The sequence below is a fragment of the Alosa sapidissima genome, chromosome 7 (assembly GCF_018492685.1).
Source record: "Alosa sapidissima isolate fAloSap1 chromosome 7, fAloSap1.pri, whole genome shotgun sequence".
NCBI classification, from domain to species: domain Eukaryota; kingdom Metazoa; phylum Chordata; class Actinopteri; order Clupeiformes; family Clupeidae; genus Alosa; species Alosa sapidissima.
In genome coordinates, this window is record NC_055963.1 from 4,675,498 (window position 1) to 4,689,606 (window position 14,109).

The 14,109-nt window shown below is 45.4% G+C and overlaps 1 protein-coding gene across 2 annotated transcripts in view; it reads left to right on the forward strand.

Moving 5' to 3' along the window:
• LOC121713848 (probable phospholipid-transporting ATPase IIA) overlaps nt 1–14,109 on the forward strand; it is a 43,106-nt gene that overhangs the window by 6,897 nt on the left and 22,100 nt on the right. For both annotated transcript variants that reach the window (XM_042098857.1, XM_042098858.1), the window contains exons 5-15: nt 79–137; nt 922–973; nt 2,616–2,710; nt 2,992–3,072; nt 3,622–3,697; nt 6,090–6,166; nt 7,283–7,443; nt 7,894–8,036; nt 10,252–10,364; nt 11,102–11,311; nt 13,973–14,109. The exon at nt 13,973–14,109 is cut by the window's right edge and continues 25 nt beyond it. In XM_042098857.1, the coding sequence (XP_041954791.1) occupies nt 79–137; nt 922–973; nt 2,616–2,710; nt 2,992–3,072; nt 3,622–3,697; nt 6,090–6,166; nt 7,283–7,443; nt 7,894–8,036; nt 10,252–10,364; nt 11,102–11,311; nt 13,973–14,109 (1,204 nt within the window). The remainder of the gene's footprint in view (nt 1–78; nt 138–921; nt 974–2,615; nt 2,711–2,991; nt 3,073–3,621; nt 3,698–6,089; nt 6,167–7,282; nt 7,444–7,893; nt 8,037–10,251; nt 10,365–11,101; nt 11,312–13,972) is intronic.

A 14,109-nucleotide genomic window follows, 5' to 3' on the forward strand; every position in this document is an offset into this window, starting at 1 on the left:
TGGAGTGAAGAGTTGTCATCTCTCTCTCTCTTTTTCTCTCTTCACTTCACTCTGTCTCTCTCTCTCTGTGTTTATCAGGCACAGTGAAGGTAAAGAGTAGTGGTATTCAGGTTGGAGATCTTATCATTGTTGAAAAGGTTAGTATGTTTCTGTCTGTGGTTTTTAAATCCCCTCTTATTTTACATTTAAAAATAAATTGGCCAGGTTTATCATTTCAAAATAAACCATGACTTTAGATTTGGGATGGGAGAGGTTCTGGTTGCCGGGGTTTAGCCGTCATGTGGTCAAGGGACCCCAGACTGAGAACTGCCTTTGGTCACTCATGTTGGGTGGCAGAAGGCTCAGTCTGAGGCTTGTGTTTGGTCATTAGTAATCGGGCCTAAATCCTTTTGTTGCACACTTTTTGGGCCAGACAGCCTCTCAGCTCATTGTAAAGAGATTGAGTTGGTGGGGGTGTGGGTGCATGAAATATGAGAAGAGTCTCCCCCATGTCTTGTTACAGCCTGAGCCATGTTAGTTTACGTGTGAATGGAAGACTACATTTATAAATATTCAGTCTTTTAAAACAGAACTACTTAGGAGATTCATGGTTTTGAAACTCTGTTAGATGTGTGTATGAGTGTGTCTCTGTGTTTGATTCATTGTAATCTTAGGGGTGCATCTGTGAGAGAGATAGCCTCTGGACTCAGAGTGCATCTGTGAGAGAGATAGCCTCTGGACTCTCAAAGCAACTCACACAGTGCTGCATCTCTGAGACCTGATGTGGCCTTTAAGAGTCCTTGCAGTGTAAAAATATACACTCATGTGCTTGTGATGCCTGTGTAAATGGAATGGTGTGTATCTGAGTGTGTGTCTGTGCAAGTGAGCGAGGGAATGAGAGAGAGGTTGATCTAATAATGTTGTTTTCCCGTCTCTCCTCAGAACCAGCGGGTCCCTGCCGACATGATCTTCCTGCGCACATCAGAGAGAAACGGTAAGGACTCGGCACACACACCCATTTCCCCTCTCACATGCAGCAGTCTGCACCGGGCAGGGACGTGAAGCCCTGTTGGCACTGTTGCTCAGCGAGTTTAACTAGCATTAGGGAGACCTCAAATGCATGTCTTTGTCTCACATTTACAAAGCAGCAAATTCTGCCTACTGGGGCAAGCCAAGATACAGCTTCATGCCGATTTTGCCTTTCAAATGATAAATCAGGAGTTGCAAATGAGCTTTGGGAGCAGGTGGGGAGAAGGGAGCATGCGTGCCTATATCTGAAGACTGTCTGAGGCAGTAAGACGTCTCCGATTCTGAATAACAAAACTGAGGAAAAAGATGGAGCACATTGACCCTGTAGATTCCATCTGAGCTCTGCACGCGGCTGCTGAAATGCCCAGACCCATAAGTAAGTCATTAAGAGGAACTCCAGTCAGACTGCTGATATCCACAGAGAGTTTGGAGGGGTCGGAGAACAAAAATTGCACAAATTCTTTTAAAAGTACAAAGGCCTCTGTTTATTTAAATGCATTTAAGTGTGCAAACTGCCATAACGAGATACATTTGGGGTACTTAAGATTTAATCTTAGGCTGTTTCATACCCAAGATAAAGCCATATTTGTGGCAGCTTTGGGAGTAGAGGGATTGGGCTGGTGAGAGATTTCCTCTGCTTGAGCTCGGGGGGTGTGGGTGTTACGGGAACGAGGGCCATTTGATGGCTCAACAGATGGAGGCCATTAGGTCAATTATGAAGAGCCCAGGGTTCCACAGGCCGAGACCTGGCTCAACCACACCTCCCCCAACGCTGTGTGTCTCTCACACACATATACACACACACAGACACACACAAACAAGCCAATAGCATGTATGTAAGGATGCACATACATTAACAGAGTTATTGTAGTATTGTAAGAGTTATTGTAATATGTGGGACTTTTAATTAAAAAGATTTTTTTTATCTGAAAGGGTTTTCTCCCTAAAAATAATTTAATTTAATGGACATTTAACTTAATACAGCATAAATATCACATTGATATTTGTATTCATTTAATTCAAGGGCATGACAGAGAAAGCATCTGGTGGTGTGTGTCTGTGTCGGTGTCTGTGTCAGTGTGACGTGACTGTGTCTGCATGTTTCCATACATGCATATTGTTGTGTGGGGGAAGGATGGAGCCATTTGCATGTGTTTGAGCGCATATCTGTGTGCGTGACAAGGATGGTATGCTTTGTCCTTGATCAGAGTAAAGAGAGCATGCATCAGCTTCAGTCAGAGCTGCATGGTTTTGTTTGTGCAAATTAACACCTTGAGCCGAAACTGAAAATAATATGCGAGCAACAAAAACTCAACTGTAAATGTGGGCCATGAGTCTGTAAGGAGGCAGACAGGCCTCTGCTGATGAATGGTAACAGTGCCACCTAGAGGTCAGGAACAGCACACACATTAAGACAAGGCAGGCTATTAGAATCCACTTTGGTGCTTGCATGCATACATCTTCTAGAATCTCTATCATGATAAACAGATGTAGCCTGTGGGCATACTAGGATCCATCCATCTATCTATCTATCTATCTATCTATCTATCTATCTATCTACTAGAATCCTAGCACTAGTCCAACATGGGTTTCTCTTGGTTTTCTAGGTTCCTGCTTTCTGAGGACTGACCAATTGGATGGTGAAACAGACTGGAAACTCCGCCTTCCGGTGGCATGCACTCAGAGATTGCCCACTGCAGCTGTGAGATGCTTTATATCATCTGCCCTGGATTTAATATGCACATATAACTGTAGTTTAATGGTCTGTTTGGATTTTGGTTGACAGGTTCATGCCATTTCTTTATTGAGTTCATGCATCAAGTTTTCCTAAAATGTGTGTGGTGTGTTTGTGTGTGGTGTGTATGTGTGCAAGAGAGAGAGAGCGAGAGAGAGACAGAGAGAGAGAGAGAGAGTGTATGTGTATGTGTATTCAGCAGAAGCAGCAGAGGTCTGTGTAAATCCATCTTTTCTGCTCTCTCTCAGGATCTGCTGCAGATAAGAGCTTACGTGTACGCTGAGGAGCCCAACATTGACATCCACAACTTCATCGGCACCTTCACCAGAGTGAGTGAGCTCTTGACCCACAATGCAGCTGGCGCTGACCCATAGCATGTGTCTACAGCCTGTGGTAGGATAGGCAGGCTTCAATACAAGCAATGGCATGCTGGCTAGGGGCAAGTAAAAGAGCATGTCAGGCAAGTTGGCTGGCTAGTCACTGACCATCAGTTTTTCTGTCAGTCACCATCACGAGTCAGCTCAGCTCACCTCACCAGTGATGCTAACTGTGCTAACTTAGCACAGTTAGCATCACGGGTGAGGTGAGCTGAGCTTAAATTAACTGTGCTAAGCTATAGCTTAACTGTGCTAACTGGTTGAAGCTAAGCATGTGAAACTACTAAAATAAAGAGAGAGCTTATTACGATGTAATACATTAAAAGTTTTGTCTAAAAGTGACTTTTCTGGACCAGTAAATATATACAAGGGGCCAGCACAAATCTCATGCACCCTCCCAAGAGTGTTTGTGGCGTTTCCATGGAAATGCCAATGTGAGTGGTCATGTGATGATGTGGTCATGTGATGCTGTGGTCATGTGATGTATCTGCTCTACTGCAGGAGGATGGAGATCCCCCAGTAAATGAGAGTCTGAGCATTGAAAACACCTTGTGGGCCAGCACTGTCATTGCCTCAGGTATATGCAGACACACACACACACACACACACACACACACACACACACACACATACACACACACACACACGGATGCATACATATGCAAACACATATCCATGTACAAACACGTTACATACACATCTGACTTCATTGAGGTGCACCAGCACGTTCTGCAGCGCAGTCCTTTTTCCGATTTCCAAGGGGCGTAATCATCGGTTAAATTCAATCAGATCAGTTTGTTAAATGCAATCAGTGCAGGCATTGGTTGTGTGCAAATGCGCCTCAACACTGCTCCTCTGCCTGTCATTGCATAAAGCCTGCTCCATATCAGAGAAGCAGTTGGGATGGGCCTGGCCCGTTTCTCAGGTGGGTAGACAGCCCCTTCAATGGGAGAGTGTTCAAATGGCCCTGCCAGGGCTCTCACTTTGCTCTCACCTCGCCTGGTTCCCTGGCTAGTTTAAACTAGTAATTGGGTTCACTATGTATATTCGCCTGGTTCCCTGGCTAGTTTAAACTAGTAATTGGGTTCACTATGTATATTCGCCTGGTTCCCTGGCTAGTTTAAACTAGTAATTGGGTTCACTATGTATATTCGGGGTCACTATGTGGGGTCGCTGTGTGAGGTGTTCTTGAGGTGCTTCGTAATGTCATCTCCATCAATCATGAATGACATGAATCTGAGTCTGCCGTTTTAACAGATGCATTTTTGTGTCTGCGATCACCCCAATGAACTTAGTACTGGCCGTGTTTTTTGATGTAGGTTGGGTCTACGTTGGTCAAACCGTTGTTGTTCATAAGGATGATCTGAAGCAGGAAGCGTTTATTTATTTGCCTATATTAGCAGCAGTGTGAACTGTTATTGTCGCTCCCTGCTGCTTCAGTTTGTGGCTTCTTCTTCACGCTGAAGCGCTGTCGACAAGAGACGCTGTGCCGGCCATGCACCTGCCACGGCACAGGATGTGTATCTTGGAGACGTGCTTTTGTAACGTTTCAATTCGGAACTCAATTGATCCGACCGCAAAAAGCACCGTTCCAACCTATACATTGGTCGCACCCTTCGCAATAAATGCAGTGGATAATGTTGCCTGTTTGCTGTGAGATGCTTTATAAATTCTGCTCTTAATATGCAGATGTAACAGGGGTTAATGGTCTGTATGTGGTCGTGTCAGGCTGTGGCTCTTCTTCAGGCAAATGAGGCCGTCTAGAGTCTGGTGAGGCGAGCCTTCTCCACTGAAGGTGTGGAGTCAGGGTAATGCACCTTCATGGGGACAGGTGAGACAGGTGGTGATGCGGGGGTTAGCTGATGATGCCAGGTGTTGGCGTGGCCTTGAAAGGCTTGGCACAGGTATGACGCACCACTGCATTTCTTTGAAAACCAATAGTTCTCTTGATTTTGATTTACTGGTATGTTTTAAGGGCGCAGTTTCACTCACGCTGTTCTTCAGCTTTCCACGATGCTCAAGGCAATTACGTGGAAGTCAAAGTGCTGATAGTGTATGCTCTCCCACGCATGCACACAAACAGGCTCATGCACAATGCTTATGAACACCCAGTAAGCAAAAACAGTCACCCTACTGAGAACTATTTGGAAACATTTTCTATGAACATAACGAAACACTCCAGACCACCCACCCTCCTCACCAAAATGCACTTCTACACCCCCATATGAACTGACTTTTGTTATGGGTCATTGTCAAATAAGGCTTTTAAAAACGTGTTTTTACGAACCTTTAGAAATTGACAGAATGCATTTTTTGATGTTGGAAGACTGTGTTGAAACAAGACTTAATGGCTGTGCAACATTTACAGGGGTTTTAATACATTTTTAGACTGTATTTGCAATTTCACCACCCAAAACCAAAAACCAAAAAATGTCAGGTGGCGCAACCAAATGTTTCTAAAAAAAAGCCCACACTTGGGTTTTTGGGGGTGTAAAAAGTATTAAAAGTAGCTTATGAATACTTTATCATAGAGGATGGGTATTTGGATTCACAATACCCAACTTTACTGTTAAAATGAGAAAAAAAAGTATATGTATTGTTTAATAGAATAATTGGGTACAACACATTTTTCAACCATTTCTTCACTTTAATCTACTATTTCTTGGTTTAAATTAGTATTTTACCTGGTTGCACCACCTGACAATACGGATGCGCCACCTGACTTTTGCTACTAATTTCAAACATAGTCCAACATAATGTGAAATAGTATCCCCCTCCCTCATGCTCACTCTCTTACTCTATCTGTGTGCTCTCTGTATGTGTGTGTACTCTGTCTCTGTGTGTGTGTGTGTGTGTGCGTGTGCGTGTGTGTGTGTGTGTGTGTGTGTGTGTGTGTGTGTGTGTGTGTGCACTCTGCATTTGTGTGTACTATGTGTGTGTGTGTGTGTGTGTGTGTGTGTGTATTGCAGGGACTGTGGTGGGTGTTGTGATCTACACAGGGAAAGAGCTGCGAAGTGTCATGAATACCTCTAACCCTCGCCACAAGGTATCCTCACCTTGCGCTGACCTGCATCTGTTTCAAGGTCATCACAGTATAGGGATTGTGTGGACAGATATGGTCTACCTGATTAGCGGTATAATGGAACTAGGGTCACCCTCATTAGTCCCAGGAAGAGATCAAGTTTGCATATCACCATTCAAAAGTTTGGGGTCAATAAGACATTTCATTGTTTTTTATTAAAACCTACAGTACTTAAATTAGTTTTTAAGAAAATGTAATAAAATAAATAGGAGATATAGTAATCAACAAGGTTAGAAAAAATGTGTTTTATTGAAATATTTTGTCAAAGAATCCTCTAACATCATCTTTTCTTTTTTTTTTCACTTTTCTCACATCCTTGATCCAAACACCTCAAAGTGAGATTGGATCGTTTTCCAATCTTCTTCTGTCCATAGTGTCCAGATTCTCTTCTTTTCTTTGTCCAGTCTGATATACAGTATGGCACCTCTGCCTACAACGCCAGCATCCTTCACTGTTGTTTAGTGGGTACTACTTAAAGAAGCTGCTAGTTGAGAACCTATGAGGCATCACTAGACACTAGAATGTATTAGTCCTCTCACTCAGTTGTATAGACCCTTTCAAGAGAGTTCCATTATCAGCATCATAGTTGGCCCCACAAGACTTCCGTTTTAACATTCCATATGTTATCTTAATGCAGAGGAAGTAGATTGGGGCCCAAATAGAACGTTCAAGCATTGTTTTTGTTTTTATTGTTGAAAGGGTCTACACAAGGGCCTCATACTCCTCCTTCCATTCTGGTTAGAGCCAGTTTGTGCTGCTTCTTTTCTTAGCACGCCCGTTTCTGGATTAGCAGCACAGTTTGCTAATGGAACACAGGACTGATTGTTGCTGATAATGACCATGTACATATTCAATGAGAAATCTACTTTTTCCAGCGAAAATAGTTAGTTATAACAATTACAATGTCTGTATTGTATTTTGATTAATTTTATGTTATTGTAATGGACAAAACATTTATTTTCTTTCAGAAACGATGACCTTTCTAAGTAACCCAAACTTTTGAATGGCAGAGAATAGAGTAGAGATTCATCCTAAGACTCTGTGATGCTGTAGGCTGACTCTCCTCTGCTTGTGTCCTAGATCGGTCTGTTTGACTTGGAGGTGAACTGTCTGACCAAGATTCTTTTTGGGGCACTGGTGGTAGTGTCTCTGGTCATGGTGGCCCTGCAGCACTTTGCTGGTCGCTGGTACCTGCAGATCTTCCGTTTCCTGCTGCTCTTCTCCAACATCGTACCCATCAGGTGGACCTCTATCACACACACACATGACAACACTCACCCTTATATCCCCAGTTGCATGCACAGTGTTTCTCACAGAATTGAATTCCATTTGTGGTGGTTGGTTTGCAGAATTAACTTGAATGCAACAATTTTTAACAAATTAGCACAGTGTGGTTATGATGCTAACCAGATTTAAGCACAATTTAGTACAACCTGGAAAATCATTGTGTGGTGGTCAATGTTGATATTGTGGTGGGCCGCCATAAATAAGTCAATGTATGGAAAACACTGCATGCATGCACTATCTTTTATAGGCTCTCACATTAGAACTGTACATCACCCTCACTCTCCACCTTAGAACGTAACACCGAGCTAAATTCTCACAAACATAAATACATGTTTTTAAATTGACATGTTCATAAAATGCACTTTAATGACCTCTTCAGTGACCTTTTCTGCATTTTGTTTCAGTTTACGGGTCAATTTGGACATGGGAAAGATGGTTTTCAGCTGGATGATCCGGAGAGACTCCAAGATTCCTGGAACTGTGGTACGAGCGAGCACCATCCCCGAGCAGCTGGGTCGCATCTCCTACCTGCTGACGGACAAGACAGGTGAGAGACTTGTGCTCAGATCTCCCGTGTCCCGTGGAGCCAGCAGCAGTGAGCTTCGAGCCCTGCAGCAGCCCAGCCCTGTGCTCAAAACCATGTGCTGTCTGTTACCACAATACAGAGAGAACCCATGTCACACAGGGAGCTCTGAAGCTGGTTACAAGATCACATGTTTGTTTCCAGGCCCTCTATGAAGTGTGTGTGTGAGCAACAGGGTTCTCTGATCTCATTCAGTGTGTGTGTGTGTGTGTGTGTGTGTGTGTGTGTGTGTGTGTGTGTGTGTGTGTGTGTGTGTGTGTGCACTTATGAGGGTTGATGACAAAGAGAAGCAGAGTCAGCAATCTGCTTGACTTTGAACAACAAGTAGGCGCCGATATCACCGCATCGATACCGCAGCCGTCTGTGTTTTTGGAAAATAACACTAGACAAACGTGCAAAAAAATAGAAGTGGTCTTTTTTTCGAATGCACATCTCGAGGCGTGGGAACGTGTAGAGGCGTGCGGTTGGGCAGTAAAAAAACGTAAACACGAGAGTGATGTGTGAGGGAGGGAGTCATATCACCGGCACTCTCTGCTTTCTCCTCCTCTCATATCAGTTAATCGGAAGTCCATGCGGCCTGATCGAAATACAGTTGTGAACCTCAGGACGGGTGCTTGTTAGTTTTTCTGTCGCTTCTGCTTTAGCCTTTCACAGTGCCATGGAGAGGTCAAAGCAAGTCAGAAGTCAGTAGTCACCACTTAAGATGGAGGAGCCATTTTTCAGTGTGGAATATCCCAGCGGGTTAATGAGAGATTTGAAGATCATCATGGTAGTTCTGCACCAGAAAGGTGACACTGACGACATGGCAGATTGAGCATTCTGTTGTCGGCCCAGGGTCAGAGAGAAATAGCACATGAAATGGATGACAAGTCAACACATGGCACTACATAAAGGAGTGAGAGGGAGTCAGTGAAGAGTGAGAGAGGGGTGAGAGAGTAGCTGTCTGAACTTCCTCAAACCCAGCAGTGTTGCCGCGGGCGACACGCACATGCAGTCATGGTGGGATGGAGGGAGCGGCTGGAAGAACATGTTGATTTACACACACACATGGATCAGCAGAGCTTTCTGCAGAGGACAGAGGGGAACATGGGATCAACCAGGATGACGTTTGTGATTTGTGGAGGCTCTACATGGTAGCAGGGGCCCCGAACCCTCCCCCCACCTTTGGGCAGTGTGTGTGTGTGTGTGTGTGTGTGTGTGTGTGTCTGTGTGTGCGTGTGTCTGTGTGTGTGTAAAGGTTCTGAAACCAAAGCTCACTGTCAGCTTTCATCTGTACTCACACATACACATAGCATGCTTCAGAAGTGTAGACCTCAAAGTGAAACTCTGCCTCCTGAAATTTACGATGCTCCCTTCCTTATAAAATGATCTCTTTTACCTCTGCACTTTGAGTAGATTAACTGCCTCCAAATGTCAAAGGTCACACTAATGTATGGGAAGAACCTCTAGAAGTGCTACTGAAACACTACTGTGTGTGTGTGTGTGTGTGTGTGTGTGTGTGTGTGTGTGTGTGTGTGTGTGTGTGTGCGTGCGTGCGTGTGTGTGTGTGTGTGTGTGCGCGCGCGACGTGTGTGTGTTCCATTCTCTTGTGAGTGTTCAGGAGTGGAGATCAAGAAAGGCGTTAGGAAAGCGCCCCTGAGCCCTTGTGGCATTAATAAGCAATTATAAGCCATCAGTCTTGTCCAGTGCATAATTGGCCTCCTAGTCAGCCATCTGGGGTTAACATAACTCAAACCTAGCCCTCACCGTGCGCTCAATCAGAAGCAGGCCAGCCTCATTAACTCTTCTGTTGCCCCAGTCGCACTCCACACCTCAGCCAGAGGACTAACTCTAGAGTTAAGTAAAGATGGGGCCTTTTTGCACAACAGACACGCTATGGGGCTACCTAGAGAGGTTCATTAGACTACAGACATGCAGATCATTTGTGGTGGTCTGTGGTGGTCTGTGGTGTCTGTGTTGAGAGTTAAGCTAGGACGGAAAGCTGACGTGTCCCACGGCTCAGTGGTGTCTGTGTTGCGAGCTAAGCTAGGACGGAAAGCTGACGTGTCCCACGGCTCTGTGGTGTCTGTGTTGCGAGCTAAGCTAGGACGGAAAGCTGACGTGTCCCACGGCTCAGTGGTGTCTGTGTTGCGAGCTAAGCTAGGACGGAAAGCTGACGTGTCCCACGGCTCCGTTTCAGGCACTCTGACCCAGAATGAGATGGTGTTCCGCCGGCTGCACCTGGGCACGGTGGCCTACGGGATGGACTCTATGGACGAGGTGCAGAGTCACGTGTTCAGCGCCTACACTCAGGTGAGACGAGCGGCCTGCCCTCAGGTGAGACGGCCTGCCCTGCAGGCTCCTCCATCCAGGCGTCCACTCTCCCACGCACACATCAGCATTGTGTCCACTCACTCGCCTGCTCGCCTTTGTCCTGTCTAGGAGCAGAAAAACAGCAGATGTCAAATGTGCATTCGCTCGCCTAGGCCAATGTTTCCTGACCCTCGCCGGCATTTTTTTTTTGTTCCTGGGTCAGAGGTCATGAGGGCAGGAAGCAGGATTAGCTCGATGCCGGACTTGTGCAGGACTAATTTAATCACCACCATTAACCCACGAGACATGTATGCTAAAAATAAGAGCCAGAGAGAGATGTGGGTTAAAAGTTGATTTTTCTCACACATCTGGTAGTGTTTACACCAACACACACCCACTGTCTACTGATTGGCTCACAAACATAGTCTTTGAACAGTGGCCTTTTGATCAATCTTTCAGTGGCACAGTCATTGTTTTAATGTAGTTGTGAATATGCCAATAGTGAGAATGAGCTGCCAGTATTGCTGTTTTTTTATCTTTTTGTTTTCTATAAAAATATTTTTCTCTTTTTTGAGCTGAAGAAAAGTTCCTATCACAGCAAAAAAAAATCCAGTGGCAGATTCACCAAAACACATTGCATGAATCTATTTATGTTCTATGTGCAAGAACATGTGCCCAGTAATTCTGGCCTTTAGTTGGGTTCTAGTTTTCACCGTTTCCATGTCTGGTGTGTCCAGCCTCCTCCTGACCACCTGGCCACTCGGGCACCAGCCACCACCAAGGTGCGGAAGACCATCAGCAGCCGCGTGCACGAGGCAGTGAAGGCTATCGCCCTGGTGCACAACGTCACACCCGTCTACGAGGCCAACGGCGTCACCGACCAAGCTGAGGCAGAGCAGCACTATGAGGACACCTGCAGAGTGTACCAGGCCTCTAGCCCTGACGAGGTGGACACACACACACACACACACACATACACACACACACACACACACACACACACACACACACACACACACACACACACACACACACACACACATGTCAAGTTAGGTAAGGGATAATGGACGACACGGTGGTCTGTTCACAGAAATGAATGCACGGTCGAGGTTGTAAAACGGCCCCCGACGCGAAGCATTAATTTCTGTGAACAGACCACAGTGGAGTCCATTATCCCGCTTATTCCACTGTTGCCACTTGCGTTGTGTTCATTTCCTGGTACAATTTTAACGTTTTAATCGCTAAAACTGCCGACACATATCAACTAATTTCTCAACTTGCAGGACAAACTGCCGTTACTAGTTCTAAATGGATGGTTGCTGGTTGAACTTTAGTTTTGAAACATCGCTATTTTACTTAGCCTGCTGTCATCCATCTAGCTAAAAGCCACCTCCATCATATGCTACAATGTTGCCATGTTCTGAACATCTGCATTTTACAGCTCGGATGCAACGTGACAGTTCATTTAAACTTCACAACGAGTTTGGCGAATTAATATACAAGTGTGATGCGGCCAACAAAACGGATCTACTTCATAGGTGTGCAGATAACATACGGTTAATGGTCATTCTAAATTACGCAGGACAATGGGAAATTCAACCAAGCAGTGGAATAATCATATTTAGTTATCATCAAATTCACCTGTGTAATTTTCTCCAAAGTACACAATATAGTATAGTGTTAGTAGCAGGTATGGGATGGTGGTTTGGAGCAGGATGTTTAGTGTGAGGAGGATTGTTTTGTTTACTTTAAGTTTATTAGATTTGGTAGTAGGTGGAGGTAGGTAGTTGGTGAGGCTTTTGATTCAAGTTCAAACAGGCATCCACACACAGAGGATAGACCTTTCACTCTCTCTCTCTCTCTCTCACACACACACACACACACACACACACACACTCAGCGCACAGCCTTGATCTGTCCAGGGCCTTTTAGGTACAGGAAGTGGGCTTGATTTATGTCCTCCTTTTATAGCGTGGATTTCCTAAAGGTGGCTGTAAAGGGCCTTCTCAGCTCCACTCCCTGTCCTCCTCACCCCCTTCCCATGATTCACCTGTAATGCACACCGGCAAAAGGAGGCACGCTTTGCTGTGTAGTGAAGTTAGCGAGTGTGTGGTCTTTTAGCATGCTCTTAAAGTGACATTATTCCCACTACCGAGGCAGCTTGCTCTCCAATGTCTGCAAAGGAATATGGAGGATTGGCCAGTGGATCTCCACCAGATGCTGTCTATCTATGGATTGGTAGGGTATTAGTGTGCTATACATTGGCCAGTGGATCACCACCAGATACTTGTCTATCTATGGATCTGTAGGGTATTAGTGTGCTGTACTAAGCATGGGAAATAATGTGATGAAGTAACATGGTGGGCTAGGCTAGCACGCTAGTCACTATACAGTACATGTGTAGAGCAGACAGATGTGAGCAGGAGCTGTGAGGCCTTGATGTGGTTATTGCTCTCCTCCGGCTCCTATCTCCTGCATCTCCCTCTCACCAAACTTCAGTTGCTGTGTTGATAGTGCAGCAGGAAGTCTAAATATAGAGGCCAGCGGGCTGTTAGTGTGGAGGTAGGTGATGCACGCTAGCAACAGGTGGGGAACTGTTTGTTGGAAGGAGGTGCTTGCAGAGGACTTGGACATCTTCCTACATACTACAACTGAAATATGAACAGATGGCCTGTATGGAGGAGCATTGTTGTTCACTGTTTTGAAAGGAGACGCAGAACACACAGACTGTGAGTCTCTGTCCAGGCACTTGATGTAGAGTGTGTACGTGTGCATGTACATGTGTTTGTGTGGCGTGCCACTCTATTGCTCTACACAGTAATAGCATTCATCTGGTCCCTTTTAAGTATAAGTATATATATATATAAATTTGGTCTCTGCATTTATCCCAATCTGTGAATTAGTGAAACACACTCAGCACACAGTGTACACACAGTGAGGCGAAGCACACACTAATCCCGGCGCAGTGAGCTGCCTGCAACAACAGCAGCGCTCAAGGAGCAGTGAGGGATTAGGTGCCTTGCTCAAGGGCACTTCAGCCGTGCCTACTGGTCGGGGTTCGAACCGGCAACCCTCAGGTTACAAGTCCAAAGCGCTAACCAGTAGGCCACGGCTGCCCCCCTCTTTTAGCATACAGTAGCCACACACACAAGCACAGGGAGGCCCAGGCTTGAGCTGCCATCGTCCCGCTAGGAATGTCCCGCAGAGCGGTGGGCTCTGGAGCAGATACACTGGATCTATCTGGTCTGGGGTCAGCACAGATAGCTGGGCTCTCACAGTCAGCTGCCCATACAGATACATCACTGCCAGGGGGCTCATCTCAAATCTCTCCCACCAACTCCATTACAGCACAATCTCTGCTACAACACAATCATACAGAATTATAGTTTCTTATGTTGGATATTTATATGCCAACAATATAACTAATCAATGATTAAATGGTTTAGGTTTAGTAATTGATTGTGTGTGTGTGTGTGTGTGTGTGTTTGTGTTTGTGTTTGTGTTTGTGTGTGTGTGTGTGTGTGTGTGTGTGTGTGTGTGTGTGTGTGTGTGTGTGTGTGTGTGTGTGTGTGTGTGTGTGTGTGTGTGTGTGTGTGTGTGTGTCACAGGTTTCCCTGGTGCAGTGGACAGAGAGTGTGGGCCTGACGCTTGTTGGCCGTGATCAGTCCTCCATGCAGCTGAGGACCCCTAGTGGACAGATCCTGAACTTCACCATTCTTCAGATTTTCCCCTTCACTTATGAGAG